The 22641-nt window shown below is 45.2% G+C and overlaps 2 protein-coding genes across 2 annotated transcripts in view; one reads left to right on the forward strand and one right to left on the reverse strand.

Moving 5' to 3' along the window:
• LOC132381595 (meiotic recombination protein REC8 homolog) overlaps window positions 1-1019 on the reverse strand; it is a 113168-nt gene extending 112149 nt beyond the window's left edge. The window contains exon 1 of the mRNA XM_059951095.1: window positions 920-1019. Within this exon, the coding sequence (XP_059807078.1) occupies window positions 920-969 (50 nt within the window). The 5' untranslated portion in view covers window positions 970-1019. The remainder of the gene's footprint in view (window positions 1-919) is intronic.
• LOC132381643 (zinc finger protein 239-like) lies at window positions 962-21228 on the forward strand. Its single transcript, XM_059951228.1, has 2 exons — window positions 962-1051; window positions 19555-21228. Exon 2 carries the CDS (start codon window positions 19931-19933, stop codon window positions 20675-20677), a length of 747 nt encoding a protein of 248 aa, XP_059807211.1. The 5' UTR covers window positions 962-1051; window positions 19555-19930; the 3' UTR covers window positions 20678-21228.
• The last annotated feature ends 1413 nt before the right edge of the window (window positions 21229-22641 follow it).

Here is a 22641-nt window from a genome sequence, read left to right on the forward strand (position 1 = left end):
GATTTCTGCGAACAAGGCATCTCCAGTCTGTGAGATCGGCAGATCGTCATTACTTTGAAGGAATCGTTTGTTTCAGGGAACTCTCTCCTTACTGACTGTATAAATCAAATGGACTTTTGAATTTATCACCTTAAGTCTGTGCTTAGATGAGAACTTGTTGAAACAGTTTCTAAGATTGACTGTTTGTTAGATATTGCCGTCTAATTGTTAACTTCCGGTTAAGTTAGTCGTTTGTTTACTTTTCTAAGTTTTGAGCAGAGGTTAATAAATCCCTGGATTTGTTTTAAACCCTGTCTCAGTTTCATATTCATTGCTGATGCATTCGTAACAGGACAGAGTACAATGATAGAGATAAATATATACCTCTTAAAAAGGGGAAAAGCAGTTCCTAAATCATTGAGTATTGTTCCTCAGACTCCTGCATCTTTTCCCAATGGGAGTAACGAGAAGAGGGCATGTCTTGGATGTTGAGGGTCTTTAGTGATTTCTAAAGTATGTTTTATAACTTAATGCAAGATTAACTTGGAAATATGTTTTAGACTGAATCCCAACACCTTGGCAGTTCACTAGTATCTGGGAAACCCACCAGCTCCCATTGCCCCTACCCACTCTTTCATAAATACCGGCGGGGTGACAGGGAGAGCGTTGACTGTATCACCTATGCCTGTCTCTTTACCCACAACTGCCCACGAGCCAGAAACCAGTCTATCTGGCAGCGCACCGGCGATGCGCATGCGCCACGCCAGTACATTCTCGGAGGCCCGAGTTCGGTTATTGCAGAAGAGGGAACGGAGAAGAACCAGACTGCGCCAAGAAGCAGGGTCACTGTGTGTCCGGAGCTTGTTGCAATTGTCCATCAGTCGGGTTACGGCCCCGGGTATCGATGAGACCCACCCGGAACCCAAAGCCCCGCTCCTACCTACTGAGGGTCCTCCGGAGCCTTTTGTTCACTGAGCGCATGCGCGCCATTCCGACTCAAGCTGCATTGCTCTGCCCCTGGGCACCGAGTTCAGATCACCAAGGGCGGATTCTGATGCGCGGAGAGTTTTGGGTAAGACTGGTGTCATCTGGAGCACGAAGCTTCGGTTTCCCAAATGGCGTCTGACCGTGTTTTCCTGTAGAGGGAAAAAGGCCCCTTAAAGATCAATGTGTAGTCTTTGTGTGAAACCATGGGTGATGGTTGAAACCTTACCTGAATCTTTCTCCCTGGAGCAGGAAAGGATATTAAAGAGGAGATGCTAGCTGGACACCTGACTGTATATCCAGGGACACCGTGGGAAGCTAGTGGGAAAGAAGTTAAGGTATCAGAATTAGGTTTATTATCACTGACGTGCTTCGTGAGGTTTGTTTTGTGGCACTAGTATAGTGCAAGACAGACAATGCGTCAGTGTTCATGGACTGTTTAGAGATCTGATGGCAGAGGGGAAGAAACTATTCCTGAAATATTGATTGTGTGTCTTCATGCTGCTGCACCTTCTTCCTCTTCAGACTTTTAAAAGCGGTTGGGCTGTCCGACATAAAGGCGCATTACCGCCGCCAATTGGACTGGAATGTGGTGTGGAGAGTTGGAAAATAAAACCTTTACTATTTCTCTTTCAAGTGAAAGCTAAATTACCCCAGAAAGCCCCATAGATTGTAAGCAATGAAAGATGATACTGTGAATTAAATTAAAGTCACTCCCATAACTTAACAAAGATTTTAAATGAAAACCATCAATCCTCTAAAGATTGTAATGAAACCTGAATTTGATTTCTTTCAGCCTTCTATGCTTCACACTGTAATGTTAAACTGTTTTTCATAGTGATGATAAAACCTACACCCCCCCCAGAGTAATGTTTTCCAACAAGATATAAGGAATAATTAAGTATAGTATGCCCAATTCTAAGTTATGTCAAAATAATCCCTTCCCTTCTTATTTTACCCCTTTTCCCAGAAACCCAGCAGGTTTGTGTATTCTGTAAAGGCGTCTCCCCTTATGTCCATTATCCCACAAAGTTTGCATTAATTCTCTAATTCTTAATGCTACCCTTAGCTTCTGATTTGCTAATTGGAAAGGCTATAGGCACTTGTGAACTTTTACCAGCGTTTTCTTAGCTAAGCAATCAACCCGCTCATTCCCCTCAACACCTCTATGTGCAGGGACCCATAAGAAGCAAGATTTGTAAACCAATAACTGTACCTTGTGTACAAAGTAATGTTTGATGAGCTTCCAACAGTAAATCTGACCTGCTACTAGAATGTCCTGTTCTAAGACTCATCAAAACTGAAATTACAGATTTATATGGATAAATTTCCTCAACCCACTGTAAGCCTAAAATGATGGCAACCAATTCTGCTGTATATACTGATAAATTGTTGGTAAGTTGTTTCTTTATTGTTACCTGTAATTTGGTCACCAAAACAGCCACACCAATGTTCCTAGTTAGATTATCTTTTGATGCATCTGCAAAAAAGATACCATAATAATTTTCCTTAATTTTCCTCCTGCCAGACCATAGTAATGAGGCAAGGCATGTCTCAGATAGTGATGGTTCTTAAAGGTTGATGCCACCTTTTCAAGGCTCCTCCTTTTGAAGTTGTCCTCAAATGGAGGGGAGGTTTGTGCCACTGAGGGAGCTGACTGAATCTACAGCTCTCTGCAGCCTCTTTCAATCCTGCACACTGGAGCCTCCATGGAAGGTGGTGATATTGTGTATTTGTGCTATATCTTGGTACTGGGATGTGACACTGGAAGACTGGGTGTGTCTAACCTGCCTTTATTGAGGAGAGGCTGCAATTAGAAGCTGGGGAAGTAAAGGCCAGTGAGCCTAACATCAGTGTCTGGGCAACATGTCAGAGAGCAACACAGCACCAATATAGCCATGTTGGCCCAACAGGTGGAGAAAGAGCTGGCGGGTAAGGGATAAATCCGGGTTAGGTGGGGGGTGGAGATGACAGGCAGATGGGGGCAGAGAATCGGGATGATGTCAGAAGCTGGGAAGTGAAAAATGGCTGAAGTTGACAGAATCTGATAGGAGAGGATGGGGGACGTGGAATAAAGGGAAAGAGTTGGGAGGGGAACCAGAGGGAGGAGTGTGTGGTTGACAAACAGAGGAAAGACAAGGTGACAGGAACCCATTGGATCAAGAGTGAGAGGTGAGATGGTACCTACTGTGGACCTGTTGCTCCTGTAGGCAGACTGGAACAGATCCAAGTCACCTCTCAGGCAGGAGTTGATATGTTTCATCACTAACCTCTCAAAACACTTCTTCACTGTGAATGTAAGTGCTACTGGGTGATAGTCATTGAGGCAGGTCACCACGTTCTTTTTAGCCACCAGTATAATTGAAGCGCACTTGAACCAGGTGGGCACCTTCACACCTCTTGATCTTGTCAATGAATCCAAGTTCCTTGGCCCTGGTCATTACATTTTCACTCTGGATGTCCAGTGCCTTTATACCTTCCTCCCTTACCAGGAAGACGCAAAGCCCTTCACTTCTTTCTGGACACTTGACCCAACCAGTTCCCCTCAACCATCTCCATCTGGCAGAACTGGTCTTCACTCTCAATAATTTCCCCTTTGGCTCCTCCCACTTCCTTCGAAGAAAAGGTGTACCCATGGGCACTCGCATGGGTCACAGCTTTGCCTGCCTCTTTGTCAGCTAGCTGGTATCACTCCCCAAATCTTTCTACCTTGCATCAATGACTGCATTGGTGCTGCTTCCTGCACCCATGCTGGGTTCATTAACTTCATCAAATCCTGCCCTCAAAGTGACTTGGTCCATTTCTGACACCTCCCTCCCCTTTATCGATCTCTCTGTCTTTCTCTCTGTAGAGTCAGTTTATCCACTGATATTTTTTATAAACCCACTGACTCTCACAGCTACCCGGACTATACCTCTTCCCACTCTGTCACGCTTGTAAAAATAACAGGCACTTGTCACCTGCCTGAGAGGTGACTTGGATCTGCTTCAACCTGCCTACAGGACCAACAGGTCCACAGTAGATACCATCTCATCTCTCACTCTTATCCAATGGGTTCCTGTCACCTTCTCTCAGTTCCTCCGTCCCCACCGCATCTGCTCTCAGGTTGAGGCTTTTCTTTCTAGAACCAAAAAGATGTCCTTCTTCAAAAAAAAAATGGGGGCTTCCCTTCCTCCATCAATGCCACCTTCACCTGCACCTCTTCCATTTCATGCACACCTGTCCTCACCACGTTTCACCTGCCATTCCACCAGGGATAGGGTTCCTCTTGTCCTCACCTATCACCCATCAGCCTCTGCGGCCAGTACATAATTCTCCGTAATTTCCACCATCTCCAATGGGATCCCACCACCAGGCACATCTTTCCCTCCTCCCCCAACAGGGATTGCTCCCTAAGCGACTCTCATCCATTCGTCCCTCCCCATTGATCTCACTCTTGGCACTTATCCTTGCAAGTGGAGCAAATGCCACACCTGCCCCTACGCCACCTCCCTCACTACCATTCAGGGCCCCAAACAGTCCTTCCAGGTGAGGCAACACTTCCAGTGTTGCTGGTGTAGTTCCCTGAGAGACTCGGTGTAAATTGTGAGATTGCTTTGTTGAACACTTACACCATCCACCAGAAAAAGTGGGATCTCCCAGCGGCTACCCATTTTAATTCCACTTCCCATTCCGACATGTCAGCCAATGGCCTCTTCCACCGCCATAATGAGGCCACACTTGGGTTAGAGGAGCAACACCTTAAACTCCGTCTGGGCAGCCTCCAACCTGATGGCATGAACATTGATTTCTCGAACTTCCCATAATGCCCTTCCCCCACCTTCACCATTCCCCCTTGCCCAGTTCCCTCTCTCACCTTATTTCCTTACTACCTGTCCATCACCTCCTTCTGGTGTTCCTTCCCCTTTTCCTTCTTCCACAGCCTTTAGTCCTCTCTCCTATCAGATTCCCCTTTCCCAGCCCTTTATCTCTTTCACTTCCAACTTCCCAGCTCCTTACTTCACCCCTCTCCCTCTCCCAGATTCACCTACCACCTACTACCTTGTACTTCTTCCTCTCCAACGCCCCCCCCCCACCTTCTCATTCTGACTCCGTGTTTCCAGTCCTGATGAAGGATCTCAGCACGAATGGTCGACCGTACTTTCCATAGGTGCTGCCTGACCTGCCGAGTTCCTGCCGCATTTTCTGTGGATCACTTTGATTTCCAGCATCTGAAGATTTTCTCTTGTTTGAGATACCAAAGTGCTGGTTTGTCAACTGTTGTTTGATGGGCTGTTTGGCGTTTCTGCTGCTGCTCGCATGGTGTTTGTGTGTTGGGGGGGGGGGATTAGGTCTTCTGCTGGCACTGGTGGGGCTCGGGGGTGCTGGTTGATGCTTTTGTGTGAAGGGAGGGCGGTTTGAGACTTTGGTGTATTGTTCATTCATTCCCTGGGGTTTCTCTGTTGTGTGGATGTCTGTGAAGAGTAAAGATTTCATGTTGTATACCGGGGTGGCCAACCTTTTACATTCTACGTGTCAATTTTTTCGCGCTCGAGTTCAGATGCGTCATAAAACTCTTGTACCCCCGTTCAACTCTTGTAAAAATGTTAATATAGACATATTTAGCATTTTACATGATATATTGATTTAATATAAAAACAAGATAAACATATTCAAATATGATGGAAGAATATGGTACAATACAGTTGGCCCTCCTTCGCTGTGAGTTCCGCATGCGCGAGTTCACCCAACCGCGAATTGAGAAAACCCGGAAGTGCTCTTCCAGCACTTGTTGTTTGAGCATTACAGACTTTTTTTTCTTGTTATTATTCCCTAAACAATGCAGTATAACAACTATTTTACATAGCATTTACATTGTATTAGGTATTATAAGTAATCTAGAGATTATTTAAAGTACGTTTACGGGAGGATGTGCGTAAGTTACCGTGGATCGGGATCAGAAAAAAATTGGAAGTTCTCTTATTATAGAAGTCGGAACAGGTACATCCGGTATTATTTAGCATCAGTTAGTCAAATGTTTGTTTCAGTATATAGTATATATTTTACCTTTCTATGCATATAACACACTAAAGAACGTATGTTTCAGCGCCGAGCTCAGTAAGCTCAAGTTCGAACTAGTGACAGACAACTTCCGAGCGCGTGTTGATGTGGAGGATCAAAAACCTAAAACCCAATAATTACACCACTGTGTTGCTTAGTAATAATTGTAGCTTTCATCGGGGCAGGGCCTTTCTCACTTTATCCTTTAAAATTGTTCCAATCGTTGATCGACTGTAGCCTAACGCTTTTCCAATGACCGATGGCGTTTCACCTCTTTCCGATCACTTTATTATTTCCACTTTATTTTCAATTGTGATCGTGATCATTTTTGTGAACAGAAACACTGCGGATTCAGAGCTCCACCACCGGGTCCTAATGTCCACTGCACTGAGACTGGTTAAATAAGGTCTGGGGTTCCGCTGGGTCCTAAGGTCCACCGCACTGAGACAAGTTAAATAAGGTCTGGGGTTCCGCTGGGTCCTAAGGTCCACTGCACTGAGACAGGTTAAATAAGGTCCGGGGTTCCACTGGGTCCTAATGTCCACCGCATTGAGACAGGTTAAATAAGGTCCGGGGTTCTGCTGGGTCCTAAGGTCCACCGCACTGAGACAGGTTAAAAAAGGTCTGGGGTTCCGCTGGGTCCTAAGATCCACCACATTAAGACAGGTTGAATAAGGGACTTGAGCATCCGTGTTTTTTGGTATCCACGAGGGGTCCCGGAACCAATCCCTCGTGGATAAGGAGGGCTGACTGTATAGTATTAATGGTAAGACTCTTGGCAATGTGGGAAATCAAGAGATCTTGGGGTCCAAGTGCATAGGATGCTCAAAGCAGCTGTGCAGGTTGACTCTGTGGTTAAGAAGGCATATGGTGTATTGGCCTTCATCAATCATGGAATTGAATTTAGGAGCTGAGAAGTAATGTTGCAGCTATATAGGACCCTGGTTAGACTCCACTTGGAGTACTCTGCTCAGTTCTGGTCGCCTCACTACAGGAAGGATGTGGAAGCCATAGAAAGGGTGCAGAGGAGATTTACAAGGATGTTGCCTGGATTGGGGAGCATGCCTTATGAAAACAGGTTGAGTGAACTCAGCCTTTTCTCCTTGGAGCGATGGAAGATGAGAGGTGACCTGATGGAGGTGTACAAGATGATGAGAGGCATTGATCGTGTGGATAGTCAGAGGCATTTTCCCAGGGCTGAAATGGTTGCCACAAGATGATACAGGTTTAAGGTGCTGGGGAGTAGGTACAGAGGAGATGTCAGAGGTAAGTTTTTTACTCAGAGAGTGGTGAGTGTGTGGAATGGGCTGCCGGCAACAGTGGTGAAGGTGGATACGATAGGGTCTTTTAAGAGGCTTTTAGATGGAGCTTAGTAAAATAGAGGGCTATAGGTAAGCCTAGTAATTTCTAAGGTAGGGACATGTTCGGCACAACTTTGTGGGCTGAAGGGCTTGTATTGTGCTGTTGGTTTTCTATGTTTCTATTTCTTAATGAAACTTCTAACAAATATATTTTGTCTTCTTTTGATTTCTTCCTTTTTCTTAATCACATATTCTTTCTGTAACTCGGACCCAAGGACTAGTTTCAGTTTTCCTTCTATTTCAGTCTGAAGTTGTGTTTTATAATATCTATTAAGATCATGTCTTCTATTATGTGAGAAAGTGTTTTCACAAACAATGCACGACTTTCCTGTTGGACCCACTATAAATAAGAACTCATTTTCCCACTGTTCATTGAATTTATGCTTACTATCACTTTCTGCTTTTCTTTTGCAATGTGATGGATAACTGAATGTAAAAATTGAAAAAGTACAGAACTGCAAATGTTCACAAAGGACGAGCAAAGCACAGGTTCGTAGCGCACGAGTGTCAATTGTAAACTGACTGGTAAAAACCTGCAACGCACTGCTGGTGCAGACGCCTGACGCCTCAGGATCAAACAAATATCAAACGTGTATCGAACAGTTATGGAACGACTGCAGAACAAAAGTCCTTCTTTCCTAGTTTAACTCATTGAACATTTTATTAAAATTGAAAACAGATTAATGTGAAAGATAACATTCGCCAAAAGATATGCACAAAATAATAATATTGCTAAAAAATAGTTGCTAAGTTTTAGATTTATTCTCAGTAAAACCCATTCCTAGCTCTAAGCTACTTGAATTCCTGTTATAGATTTTTTTTCTACAAATCGGTTTTTGGTTCATACTTTTTGCAAGAGTAGGCTTACTTTTTTATTATTATCACTGGAGTGCAATGCGCCATTTCTAATCATCCAATGCACCACTTTTGTCGCATGCGCTATCAGTTGGCCATCCCTGTTGGATACAGTGTACATTCTCTGATATAAAATGCTCTTTGAAACGTTACTGCTGAAAAACAACAAAGTTATTGACGTATGTTAGCGATAATGAATCTGATTCTGATTCACAATTGCTGTCCTGGAAATTATAATTCTTGTGAATTCCTCCTGATCGGTAGAATAAACAGAATCTGTGTGTAGGAATGTCAAAGAGAATATCAGATCAGCTCTGCAGTGTGGGTTAGTTCAACAGCAATAGTGGGTGAATCTAGGACCAGAGACCAAAACCTCAGAATAGGACATCTCTTTAGAGCAGAGATGAGGAGGAATTTCAGAGATGAGGGGCAAACACCCACACAAAGGTGAATCTGTGGAATTCATTACCAGAAACGGCTGTGGAGGCCAAGAAATTGGGTATATTTAAAGTGGAGTTTGACAGGTTCTTGATTAGTCAGGGGGTCAAAGGTTATGGTGAGAAGGCAGGAGAATCAGTTTGAGAGGGCAAATAAATTTTCAATGATCAAATGACAGAGCAGATGTGATGGGCTGGATGGCCTAATTCTGCTCCTGTATCTTGTGCTGTAATATGAGACGGCATCATTTTAAGGCATTTGGAAGAAAATACAAAGTGTGAGTCCAGAGGAGATTTTTTTTTACATAGAGAGTGGTAGGTGCCAATGGTGGTGGTAAAGATAGATGCATTGGGACATTTCAGAAACTCTTAGAGAGGTACATGGATGAAGGAAAAGTGGAGAGCTGTTGTCGGAGGGAATGGTTAGACTGATTTTGGAGTCAGTTAAAAGGTTGGCACAATATTGTGGACAGACAGATCTCTATTGTGCTATTCTTTTCCATGTTATGTACTGGTGGAGAGACAAGCTGAGTCACAGTTAGATGACAGGTAGAAATAATCCATTCTGACACGGACAGTCAGAAATTTTGATGCTGTGTCTGGGTGCCCGAACTGTTCCCAATTAGATGAGGATTGTTCCTCTGAATGGTGTTGAATCTCACAGTAACAGTGAGTAGTTAGAGCTCACCACGCAGAGACGAAAATTAACTTGTCTGAAACCCACGGATGTCTTCTGTAAACTTTGTCACAGGGTAGAAAAGGCAAAGGATTTCTGTATAGCAAACACAGCAAAGAGAAACTGAACACGTGATCAGTGTAGGTGTGAGGTTTGGATGAACCAAACTGGAGACAAAACTTGTAAGTTGCCGTCAAGTTCTTGAATGAGTGAACAAAGATTTTCCTCGTAACAGCAGTATATCAGTTGTAAAACACATATACAAAATGCTGGAGGAACTCAGCAGGCCAGGCAGTTAGTCTTTCTAGAAGAAGGCATTTCTCATCCTGCTGTGTCTGAAATGAAGTTTTCAGTTTTAACTTCTCATTGAAGCCCACTTGAACCAGGGACCTGAGAACACCCCAGCATATGTTAAACTGGGAGGGGTTCACTACTAATCAGGCAAGATGAGATACCAGAGGGAAAAGTCATTCATCTGCTCTGCAGGTGGTAAAGGATTCACTCAATCATTGAACCTGATGAAACACCAGTGAGTTCACACCAGGGAGAGAGCGTTCACCTGCAGCCAGCGTGGGGAGGGATCAACTGAATCACCGGAGTTACGAATACATCAGCAGGTCCAGTCTGGGAAGTGTCCATTCATCTGCTCCGAGTGTGGGAAGGAATTGATTGATTCGTGCCAACTGATGAAAGATCAGCAAGTTCAGACCAGGGAGAGGCTGTTCACCTGCTCCCTGTATGGGAATAGATTCACTTGACCTTTAAATATACCAATGGATTCACACTGGGGAGAGGCCATAAACCTGCTGCAAGTGTGGGAAGGGAAACATCTCTGCTACGGGGACACCAGCAGGTTCACGCTGGGGAGAGGCCATTCACCTGCTCGTGTGTGGGAAGGAAACATCTCTGCTACGGGGACACCAGCAGGTTCACGCTGGGGAGAGGCCATAAACCTGCTGCAAGTGTGGGAAGGGAAACATCTCTGCTACGGGGACACCAGCAGGTTCACGCTGGGGAGAGGCCATAAACCTGCTGCAAGTGTGGGAAGGGAAACATCTCTGCTACGGGGACACCAGCAGGTTCACGCTGGGGAGAGGCCATTCACCTGCTCGTGTGTGGGAAGGGATTCATTCTGCCATCTGAGCAAAGAGTCCATTCATCTGCTGTGAGAAGGGATTTAGTTCCTCATCACACCCAGCGAACCTCCAGAATCAGGTTTATTTGTCATCTTGTAGCCGTAGTACAGTGCAATCCATAGAAACACTATAAGCTACAATGAGAAACAAGAAAAATAAATAGTTCCAAGTAAATTTATTATCAAATTAAATACGGTGTATATCACCATATACAACCCAGTGATTCACTTTCTTGATGTCCGATTCAATAAATAGAATAATAATCATACCAGAACCAGTGAAAGACCGCTTCAACTTGAACATTCAACAGATTTGCAAAAGACAACAAACTGTGCAAGTACAGAAACAAGGTAATAATGATCATAACAGAAGTGTCTCTTCTGGCAGTGCAGGACCAGCTGACTAACACTAAACATAACAAAAGTACATAATAAAAGACCAACTAATTCATGACAATAAATGTAGAAAAACCAGAAATAATCCAACACATTATCGGATTCTGTTTAACACAATCTGATTACACAGGCAAAATCATTCAGCAAAATCTTGCTTTAAAATACAAACTGATAAAAGACACCATACCTTACTATAAATACAAGCCTATCCAATTTTGGAGTCAGAATACCACCAATTATATTAGAACCGATAGGTTATTACAGACAGGACAATCCATAATAAATGTCTGTATAGAATAATACAGGATTAACAAGCAGGAACAACTTAATTAATTGATGTAGCCATTCCAAACACAGATAAATTACAGAAATCAGTAAATGAAAAACACCAGAAATATGCTGAATTAAAGGAGGAAATATAAAGTCCATGGAACATGAACAGGGTATACATTGTCCCAATAGTAACTGGTATCATCCCAAGGTCACTACACAATAGCATTAAACAATTAGGGTACACAGCAATATCTATGTAAATCTCAGAAAGCCACAATACTAAAAAGCACTAGAATAGTCCAAAGTTCCTAGCAATTAAGAGGATAGACATTGAGGCAGGTGACCACATTCTTCACAGGCACCATGTTCTTCTTGAAGCCTGCTTGAAGCAGGTGGGTACATCAGACTGCCAAAATGAGAGGTTAAAGATCTCAGTGAACACTCTAGCCGGTTAATCAGCACAGGACTTTAGTACTTGGCCAGGTACCCTGTCCAGGCTGGATGCTTTTCTGGGTTCTCGCTCATGAAGTCTGCTTTCATGTTGGCCTCAGAGACTGAAGGCACAGGATCGTCAGGGGCTGTAGGAGTTTGTGATGGATCCTCAATATTTTGAGGTCAAAACAAGCGTAGAAGACATTGAGCTCATCTGGAAGTGAAGCCCTTTTGTCACCTTTGTTGCTCGATTGAACTTGATAAGAGGAGATAGTATTCAAGCCCTGCCTGAACTATCGAGCATCCTTTGTCCTGAGGTGGCTTCCTAGACATTGTACCTGGACCTCTTGTAACTTTCTTGGTCACCAGACTCGAGTGCCTCAAGTCTGGCCCTTGTCAGATTAATAGGTTCTGCAGATTAATAAGTTGTGCAAAAAGAAAGGAAAGTAGTGAGGACTTTTCAGAAATGTCATGGTGGCGGGGCAGAAGCTGTTCCAAAAGCATTTTAATCGTCTCTACCTCTTTTCTGATGGTAATAATGAAAAACGGAAATGTCCTGGTGATACACCGTCAATAATTCTTGGAGACGGGAGGTGAACGATAGGCTTTTATTAGCAGCAAAACAGAGCACAGCATCTCGGAGAATGAGGGAGAAGCAGTGCCTCCAATCACCTTTATACAGGGGTCTGTGGGAGGAGCCACAGGAGCAGTAAGCAGGGGGCGTGTCCAGACAGGTATATGTAGTTCACCACAGGGAGACAGTGTGGGAGGAGCCACGGTCTGTGGGAGGAGCCACAGGGGCAGTCAGCAGGGGGCGTGTCCAGACAGGTATACATAGTTTACCACACCTGGATAGTGAGAGTCCTCAGTGATGGTTGCTGCCTTCTCGAGGTATCACTTTTCAAACACCAGTGTAAACGCTAAGGAGACAGCACACACCTGCCCCGTGAGTGCAGAGATTTACTCTGTCACCGAATCTACTGAAACCCCACCGAGTTCACAGTTCAAATGCTGCATGCTGGATATCTGAGCGTCACAAGTTCATGAAGGACAGTTGGTGTCAGATTCTGCTGTTATTGCTGCTGATCACCACATTCAGGACTGAGCCCTGGTTCCTGGACATTGTTGGGGTTCCTTCCACTGTGGTTAGTCTATAACCAGAGTGCAGTATAATACTGTAGATCTAGGACAAATAAAACCTTTCTATTTTAAATTCTGTGTCGTGGGTTTTCACTGTCTATGCAACACGGTCTACAGTACAGAGGCTATTCAGCCCATCTGGTCACACAACACAACATCGGTGTTGTGTTCTACACCGTTTCTATTAAATCCATCCTTCTTGTTCACTCTGTTCTCCTCCCTATGGTGACGAGTTCCAAATGGGCACCTCAATTTGGGTGAAGAAGTTTCCCTTGTCTTGCTGAAGGAGGTGATGCGTTCACTAGAATTGTCACAGATGTTCCCTGTCCCTCAAACCTTAGGGCTTAGAAACCTTTGGCCCTTAGAATGATTAAAGATCCCATCCATCCATTCAGCATCCTCTTTGACTTCCTACTATCAGACAGGAGAATCTGGTGCATAAAAATGAGAACGGTCAGGATGGGAAAGTTTCTTCCCTCAGGCCTTCAGACTTCTGAACTCCCTGCCGCACCGTATTTGAAGTGTCACTGGTTAATCCGTTCTGTACCTTACAATATTTAAATTATGCACTTTAGTTCATTATTTATGCATAATTCTTCTGTAGATTTTTTCCTTCCCTGCATAAGTTATTGCATGTTGCATGTATTATGTGTACTACTGTGCTTTACACCCTAATTCGGAGAAATGTTGTCTCATTTCTATATACATTAAATGATTATAGACATGCATATAGTTAAATAACGTTAAATAAGTTAAATAAGCTTGCAGACGCTTTCAGTGTCACCCGGACATTTCGGCGCTTCCGCCATCTGTGATACGCAACGAATCTCTGGGCTGTACATGGTGACATTATATGCACTTTAATAATAAATTTACTTTAAACAACTTTGCCACGCGATCCAAACGCGCAGGCGCCGAGAGCCGTGACTCGCACACGAAAACACGCATGCGCCGAGCGGATGAGCCGCTGCGGGAAGGTCAGCTGCAGGTAGGAGCGGGGTTCCCGGCGGGGCGGGGGTGGAATTACGGTCGGGGTGCGCTTAAGGGGCAATTGCTGCGAGTTCGATTACCACCGTGGCTCTGCCCCGCGATCCACGCGCCTCCCCCACCCCACCTCCCAGGAGATTTCTCCGAGTGAGCGGAAGCGGGGCGCCATTGGTGCGGGGTCATAGACCGGTTTTAGTCTCGTGGGGCATTGTGGGTAAACAGGCCGCCATGGGTGCCATCAGGAGCGATTTCCCCGACAGTCCGCAGGACGTTTTTGGAAACGCTGTGGAAAGAATGGTGACCCTGCAGAGCTCCGGCTGTCTAACTCCAAAGATCTGAAACTGGGAACAAAAATACATTTCCTAGTTAATCTCGAAGACCATAAGACATAGGAACCAGAAAAATATTTTAATACCAATCTGCATTCAGATGTGTCAATCTAAGATAAGGCCACTCTCAGTTTGGAAGAGTAGCATCGCATGTTCTGTCTGGGTAGCCTGCAACCTGACGGCATGAAATTTGATTTCTCTACTGGTAATTTTCCCCCTCTCTTTCTTCTTCCATTCCCCATTCTGCCCTCGTGCTCTTCCCCTTAATTACTTATCACCTCTCTCTAGTGGACCTCCTCCCCTTTCTCTCATAGTCCACTCTCCACTCTTATCAGATTCCTCCTTCTTTACCTTTTCTGCCAGCTTCTCACTTCATCCCTGACCAATCTACCTTCCCCTGACCTGGCTTCACCTATCACCTTTCACCTTCTAGCTTATGCTCTTCTCCCCCCCCCCCCCCCCCCCCCCATCCCCCAGCTTATTTTGGCTTCTTTCCCTTTCCAGTACTGATGAAATCTCTTGGCCCGAAATGTTCACTATTTATTCCTGTCCAGAGATGATGCCTGACCTGCTGAGTTCGTTCTGCATTTTGTATTAGTTACTCTGGATTTCCAGCTTATCCAGGGTCTCTTGTGTTTGATTTGTTGGTCCATTGAATCTGCTCTACTAATCAATCATGGCTGATTTATTATCCCTCCATTCTCCAGCCTTCTCACCATAACCTTTGACATTCTATCAACCAACATTTTAAATATACCTAATAACTTGGCCTCAACAGTCGTCTGTGGCAATGAGTCCTACAGATTTACCACCACCGGGGTAAAGAGATCCCTCCTCGTCTCTGACAAATGACATGTCCTTCTATTCTGAGGTTTGGCCCTCTGGTCCCAGACTCCCTCTATTGGAACATCCTCATCACATCTACTGAGTCCAGGTCTTTCAGTATTCAATACATTTTAATGAGATGACCCCACATTCTTCTAAACTCCGGTGAGTGCAGGCCCAGAGCCATCGAATGCTTAAACATTTCACTCCTGGGGAGATTTTTTGAGAACCTCTTCCAGAGTAGCAAACAAAATGCTGGAGGAACTCAGCAGGTCATGCATCATCCAATGAGGGGAATAATGGTTAATATTTTGGGTCAAGACCCTTCATCAAGATGGGGAAAGAGTGGGGAAGAAGCCAGTATAAGGTGGGGAAAGGAGAAGAAATACAAGCTGGAAGGTGATTGGTGAAGGAGGGAAGGTAGGTAGATGGGGGGAAGAGTGATGAAGTGTGAAGCTGGAAGGTTATAGGTGGAAAAGGTATAGGGCTAAAGAAGAAGGGAGCAGATAGGAGAAGAGAGTGGACCATGGGAGAAAGGGAAAGAGCAGGGGCAACAGAAGGAGGTGAGACATACATACGAGAAGACAAGAGGAAAGAGGGGAGCCAGAATGGGGAATGGAAGCATATACTTTCTTTGATAAAGGACCCAAATCTGCTCACAGTACAACAAGTGCAGCCTGATAAATGCCTTGTAAAACCTTTGCACTGCGTCCTTGCTTTTATATTCTAGTCCTCTCGAAACGAATGCTTATTTTACATTTGCCTTCCTTACTCAACCTGCAATTTAACCTTGAAAGGAATCCTGCACAGTGATTTCCAAGTCCCTTTGTACTTCTGATTTTATTGCAGTTTGGAAAATAGTCCACACTTTTATTCTAGAAGGTGCATGACCTACAGTATGTTGTATTTCTTTTGCCACTTTGTTGCCTTACTCCTCATCTATCAAAGGCCATCTCTAGACTCTCAGTTCCTGCTCTGCCCGCGCCCCACCACCCACCTGTCTTTGCATCAACCGCGAGCTTGTCCATCCACAAAACCATCAATTCTGTCATCCAAATTATTGCCGTTTAATGTGAAAGGATCAACTAGAACAGACTCCCTTTTACATTCAAAGTAAATATATTATCAAGCACACATATGTTTGTCACTATATACAGCCCTGGGATTCATTTTCTTGTCGGCATTCACAGTAAATTTATTCCCACTGTTGGCCTCCTGCTAGTACGCAAATCGTCTATCCACGTATCTTTCCTGTAATACCATCCGCTCTTGTATAAAAGCCTCATGTGTGGCACCTTGTTAAAGGCCTTCTAAAAGTCCAAGTAACCAACATCCACAGACTCTCCTTTGTCTATCCTGTCTGTTATTTTCTCAGAGAATTCCAAAAGATTTGTCAGGCAAGATTTTCCCTTAAGGAAACCGTGCTGACTTTGGCTGATTTTTCTCTTGTGCCTCCAAGTGCCTCAAAACCTCTTCCTCAAAAATGGACACCAACCATTATTCACCCACTGAAGTCAGACTAACTGGCCAAGAGTTTCTTGATTTTTGCCTCCCTCCGTTCTTGAAGAGTGGCGTGACATTTGCAATTTTCCAGTTCTCTTGAACCATGCCTGAATCTAGTGCTGTTTGAAAGATCATTACTAATAACTCGAGGATCTCTTCAGCCACCTCTTTGAGAACCTTCGGGCCTTTCAGCTTGCAAGCATCTCTCCTTAGTAATCGCAACTCACTGACTTCTGCCCCCGATACTCCCAGATTTCTGGTGTACTGCTGGTGTTTTCCATAGTGAAAACTGCACGGTCCTTATTGAGTTCATCAGCCAGTTCTTGTTTCCCAGTACTACCTGTCCAGTGGCTGATATCCACTCTCATCTCTCTTTTACTCTCCGTATATCTGAAATAATTTTTGGTATCCTCTTTTATATTAATTGGCTAGCTTGCCTTCAGGTTTCAACTTTTCTCTCCTTATTCTATTTGCCTTCTGTTGGTTTAAAAAAAAACTTCCCAGTCCTCTAACTTGCCAGTAATTTTTGGTCTCTTATATGCTCTTTCTTTTGCTTTCATGTTTGCTTTGACTTCTCTGGTCAGTTACAGTTGCTTCATCCTCCCTTTAGTATACGTCTTCAACTTTGGGATGCATCTGTCCTGTACCTTCTGAATTGTTCCCAGAAGCTCCAGTCATTGCTGTTCTGCCATCATCCCTGCTAGTGTCCCCTTCCAGTCAATTTTGGCCAGCTTTTCTCTGATGCCTCTGTAGTTCCCTTAACTCCACAGTAATACTGATACACCTGACTTTACTTTTTCCGTTTCAAACGGCAGGGTGAATTCTATCATATTATGATCACTGCCTGCTAAAGATTCCTTTACCTTACGCTCCGTAATCAAATCTGGTTCATTATACCACATACAATCCAGAATTCTGTTTACCTTAGTGGGCTCAACCACAAGCAGCTCCAAAAAGCCATCTCATGGACATTCTACCATTTTCTTTCCTGGGGATCCAGCACCAACCTGGTTTTCCCATTCTACCTGCATATTGAAATCCCCCATGACCATCATAACCTTGCCCTTTTCTTTTACGTGTCTTTTCTATCTCGTTGTAATTTGTACTCCAAATCCTGGCTACTGGTCAGAGGCCTGTGTATAACACCCATCAGTGTCATTTGCCCCTTGCAGTTTCTTAACTCTACCCACAAGGATGCAACATCTTCTGATCCCATCTCACCTCTTTTTAAGGATTTGGTTTCATTTAAGTTCTGCGGTGACTTTCAGACATGAGGATTTGTAGTTTATACCAGTTGAAAGACAAGGCAAACATTGACAATAAGTCCAAGGTCCAGAAGCAGCTGATATCCAAATATTAGTTGACGAAGAGGCCTAAAAGAAAACACTGGGTCCAGTGAATTAAACTGTCGATTAGAGCCGCAGAAAAAAACAAAATCGTTGACTCACATTTGGTTCTTTAGTAAATAGCCTCCGTTCAGTGCCGTCTGGTTCTGGAGTCTCTGGCACAGAGACCATTTCCTGAATACATAATGATATCAAACAGCTCTGTCCTGGGTAACAAGTGACACGCAGCATACACACCACAAATCTACCGCATGTTCCGTTTTGGTTGCTTCATTATACGACCAATGTAGATGCTTTTGAGAGGGTGCCGAGAAAATTCACCAGGATGTTGTTTGGGTTAGAGAAGGTGTCTAATGAGAGAAATTTGAGTGAGCTCGGAGTTTTCTCTGAGCTTCAGGGTGCAGAGAAAATTCAACAGGATGTTGCTTGTGAAACCCCGCTGGTTTCCTTGGCTGCGTAAGTCTAGGGAATACACACTCCAGTCGCACCAAACCCAGAAGGTTGAGACAGCTGTCCCACCCCAAGCTGTGTGGACGCTGTGTAATTTGCTACCCTGTTACAACTCAGTGCCAAGAAACAACAGACGGCACACTGCGTACGATTAAGGCAACTATATTTATGAATCTTAACTAAGCGGTTAAAAGGACCCATTACAATTAAACAGTTGGAGCTCAATTCACTGATCCTTGGTCGATCTCGACGCCTGGCTCCATCAAATCACAATCTCACCACCGGGTCATGTCCTACGGCCGGTTCTCTCCAGCATCTTCTCTCTCCATCTCCCGCCAAACAGAAGACCCAGTTCACATTCCAAAGCACCCGTTATCTCGAGCCATAACCCAAACACTGCCTCCACAGAAAGGCCAGTACGTTTGCAGTGAAACCTTTCCCAGGGTGTTACACTTGGATTAGAGAAGGTGACTCATGAGAGAAGTCTGAGTGAGCTGGGAGTTTTCCCGAAGCTTCAGAGAGGGTGCAGAGAAGATTCACCAGGTTGCTGCTTGGATTAGAGAAGTTTGAGTGAGCTGGGAGTTTTCCCGAAGCTTCAGAGAGGGTACAGAGAAGATTCACCAGGTTGCTGCTTGGATGAGAGAAGTTTGAGTGAGCTGGGCGTTTTCCCGAAGCTTCAGAGAGGGTGCAGAGAAGATTCACCAGGCTGCTGCTTGGATGAGAGAAGTTTGAGTGAGCTGGGACTTTACTGTTTAGAGCAGAGGAGGATGTGGCAAGATTTGACAGGGGTCTGTAAAATGAGAAGCAGCTTTGATCGAGTGGACAGTCAGCACATTTTCCCCTCGGCTAATGGCTATTGCGAGAAGCGGTAATTTTAAGGTGATTGGAATAAAGTATGGGGGAGGACTTCAGAGCTAGGTTTTATTTACTGAGAGTAATGAGAACATAGAATGCAGTGGTAGGGAAAGGGTAGGGGCAGGTAGATTACAGACATCTATTAAACTTTGCTCGGCACGCAAGTGAAAGGAAAATGGAGGGCCATGGGGAATGGAAGGGTTAAATTGATCTTGGAGAAGGGTTAGCAGTCGGCGCAACATTGTGGGCCGAAAGGCCTGTGCCGTACTACACTGTTCTATCTTCCCTCGTCACGGAGAGAGGCAAACTGAGCCGAGTCACAGTCAGAATACTGGGCAGAAATCGCCTATCCTGATACCGACACAAAAACAGACGAATTAATGCTGAGTCTGGATTCCTGAACCATGCACAGTTAAAGATGAGATGAAGTTCTTCTTACTTCTGTTGAACTTCTCTGTAATAGTGTGATCAGAGCTCACTCTGAAGACTGAAATGATTCCATCCGACATGCTGTCCTTCACACATTGCTGTCTTTTGTAAACTTATTACAGGTTAGAAAAGGCAAAAGGATTTGTGTACGGCAATCTCAAACACAACGACACATCATCTCTGTGTCTGTGAGTTCATCGGCACTTGAATGCCTCCGATCTCTGAATGTGGAGGAGGAGGTTCTTGAGAAGAGAGCGCAGCAGTCACAGCAAGAACCCGAACGCATGTTCACTGTAGGGATGAGATTCGAGATGAACCATTCTGGTGATAAATCTTGTAAATTGTCTTCAGTTTGTTGAAGGAGTGAGCAGATATCAATCCATCAGTTATCGGCCTTTGGAAAAGAAGATGCACCTCTTCCCAGCTGGAAACGTGCATCTGCTTTCTGTCTAAATTGAAGTTCTTTTGTTTCGACATCTCAGTGAAACCGTTGGCCTTATGAACACTCCAGCCTGTCCTCACCAGACATCAGGTGCTCAACTGCTTGAAGCGTGGGAGGGATCTACTATGTCATCTGATCCGATGAGGTGCCAGAGGGAGAAATCATTCACCTGCTCGGAGTGTGGGAAGCGATTCAATCAGTCCTCGAAACTCATAAGGCATCAGCTAGTTCACACCACGGAGAGGCCGTTCACCTGCTCCCAGTGCGGGAAGGGATTCATTGATTCTTCTGACCTTCGAATACACCACCGGCTTCACACTGGAGAGAGGCCATTCATCTGCTCCACATGTGGGAAAGGATTTATTACGTCTTCTCTGCTACTGAGACACCAGCGGGTTCACACAGGGGAGAGACCATTTACCTGCTCCGTGTGTTGGAAGCGATTCATTCAGTCGTCCCACTTGCAGGCACACCAGCGGGTTCACACCAGGGAGACGCCTTTCACCTGCTCTGAGTGTGGGAAGGGATTCACTGAGTCATCTGACCTGCAGAAACACCGGCAAGTTCACACCCTGGAGAGGACATACACTTGTTCCGAGTGTGGGAAGGAATTCACTCAGTCGTTCCAGCTGATGAGACACCAGCGAGTTCACACTGGGGAGAGGCCGTTCACCTGCTCCGATTGTGGGAAGGGATTCACTCAGCCATCCCATCTGATGAGGCACCAGGGAGTTCACACTGGGGAGAACCTTTCACCTGATCCATGTGAGGAAAGGGGTTCTTTCAGTCCTGTGAGGTTCTGAGGCACCAGCGAGCTCGCAGTGGGTAAAGACCATTCACCTGCTGTGTGGGAAGGGATTCATTCAGTCAACCGACCTGCTGACACACCAGAGGATTCACGTATCAGCAAATTCACACTTGGGAGAGGCCGTTCACCTGCTCTGTGTTTGGGAAAGGATTCAGGCTCTCATCCCAGATGATGAGACACCAGGGTGTTGACACTAAGCAGACTCGATACTCCTGTCCTGTGTGTGCAAAGAGATTTAATCACTGCAGAAAAAAAAAATAAGCTGCATGTTGTATGTTTCAGCATTACAGCTGCTGAGTCCAGCTGCAAGTTCATGACCGATTGTTGTGTCAGATTTCTGCAGTTATTGTGGCTGCTTGTCACACTCAGGACTGAACCCAGTCTCTGGGCATTGTTGGGGTTCCTTCCACTGTCGTTGATCTTTGTCCAGACTGGACTTTAATGTTGCCGGTCTGTGACCATTAAAGCATTTTAATTTAAAATCCTGTGTCACAGGTTCTCACTTACTATGCAACCCAATATTCGTACTGAGGCCAGTCAGCCCAGCTGGTCCCTGCTAGTGTTTCTGTCCCACACGAGTCCTCGTAAACCCATCCCTCGGGTTCAGCTCATGCTCCTCCCTGCGGTGACAGGTTCCAGTGTGGGTGAGGAGTTTCCCATGAACTTGCTGCACGACTTTCTGCAGCCAATGAGCTCACTGGAGTTCTGTCACAGGTATTCCTCAACCCTCAAACCTCTGAGCCGAGGAAGAGTGACATTGGTTGTTAATCTCCTTATTCCCTGCTCTTTTCAACTTGATGGGTGATTTTCAGTGCTTCCAAAGGGCTGTGCCTCGCACTCCCGAGTTGTTACAACCATAGAGATTCTGCAGGTGCTGTCAGTCCAGAGTGACACACACAAAATGCTGGAGGAACTCAGCAGGTCAGGCAGCTTCTATGGAAATGAATAAACGGTCGAAGTTTCAGACCCGGACCTTACTTCAGGACTGGAATGGAAGGGGGGAAGGGGCCAGAATAAAGAGGTAGGGTGAGGGGATGGAGGACTAGCCAGAGGTGGTGGGTGAAGCCAGGTAGGTGGGAAAGGGAAAGGGCTGGAGAAGACGGTAAGAGGTCAGAGTGGGGAATAGAAGGGGGAAGGGAAAACAATTACCTGAAGGAGAAATGGAAGTTCACGTCATCGGGTTGGAGGCTACCTAGAGGGAATACGAGGCGTTGCTCCTCCACCCTGAGAGTGGCTGCATCATGGCAGAGGCAGTGCGATGTGTCGAAACGGGAAAAGGGACAGGAACGGAAATGGTTAGCTACGAGGAAATTCCAATACACCGGGTCTCACCAACGTAGAGGAGGCTGCATTGTATTATCTGTTGGGTACAGTAGATGACCCTGGCAGGTTTGCAGGTGAAGTCTTGCCTCACCTGGAAGGACTGTGTGGGGCCTTGAGTCGAGGTGAGTGAGGACGTAAACGGGAAAGTGTAGTGTTTCTGTTGGAGGCATTTGTGTCAGGAGGGAGATTAGTGAGGATGGATGAATGGACAAGGGACTCTCAGAGTTAATGGTCCCTGTGAATGTAGGGGGGGTGCGGGGGCAGGTGAAGATGTGTTTGGTGATAATATCCCATTAATGATGGTGGAAGTTGCCGAGAATGATGGGGTGAGCCAGATGTCTGGGAAATGGAGACTGTTACAATACACCACTGTCCTCTGGTCTGAAATCAGAGTGGGGAACCATTAGGCAGACGTTCAATGGAACAGGGTCACAAACCAGCACAGCACTGGGCTTAGGACAACACACAATGGTGGGAGTAGGAGCACAGGGTGAGGAGGATGTGGCAGCGAATGGAAGACTGACAACATTCGGAAGCTGATTGTCAGGAAGCTGTCACTTTACGTGTGGAGACTGACTTGAAGTATGCAGTGCCTGCTGACGTTGAGTATATAGCTTGTGGGGGCTTGCTGTGTTA

The sequence above is a fragment of the Hypanus sabinus genome, chromosome 26 (assembly GCF_030144855.1).
Source record: "Hypanus sabinus isolate sHypSab1 chromosome 26, sHypSab1.hap1, whole genome shotgun sequence".
In the NCBI taxonomy this organism is placed as follows: Eukaryota; Metazoa; Chordata; class Chondrichthyes; order Myliobatiformes; family Dasyatidae; genus Hypanus; species Hypanus sabinus.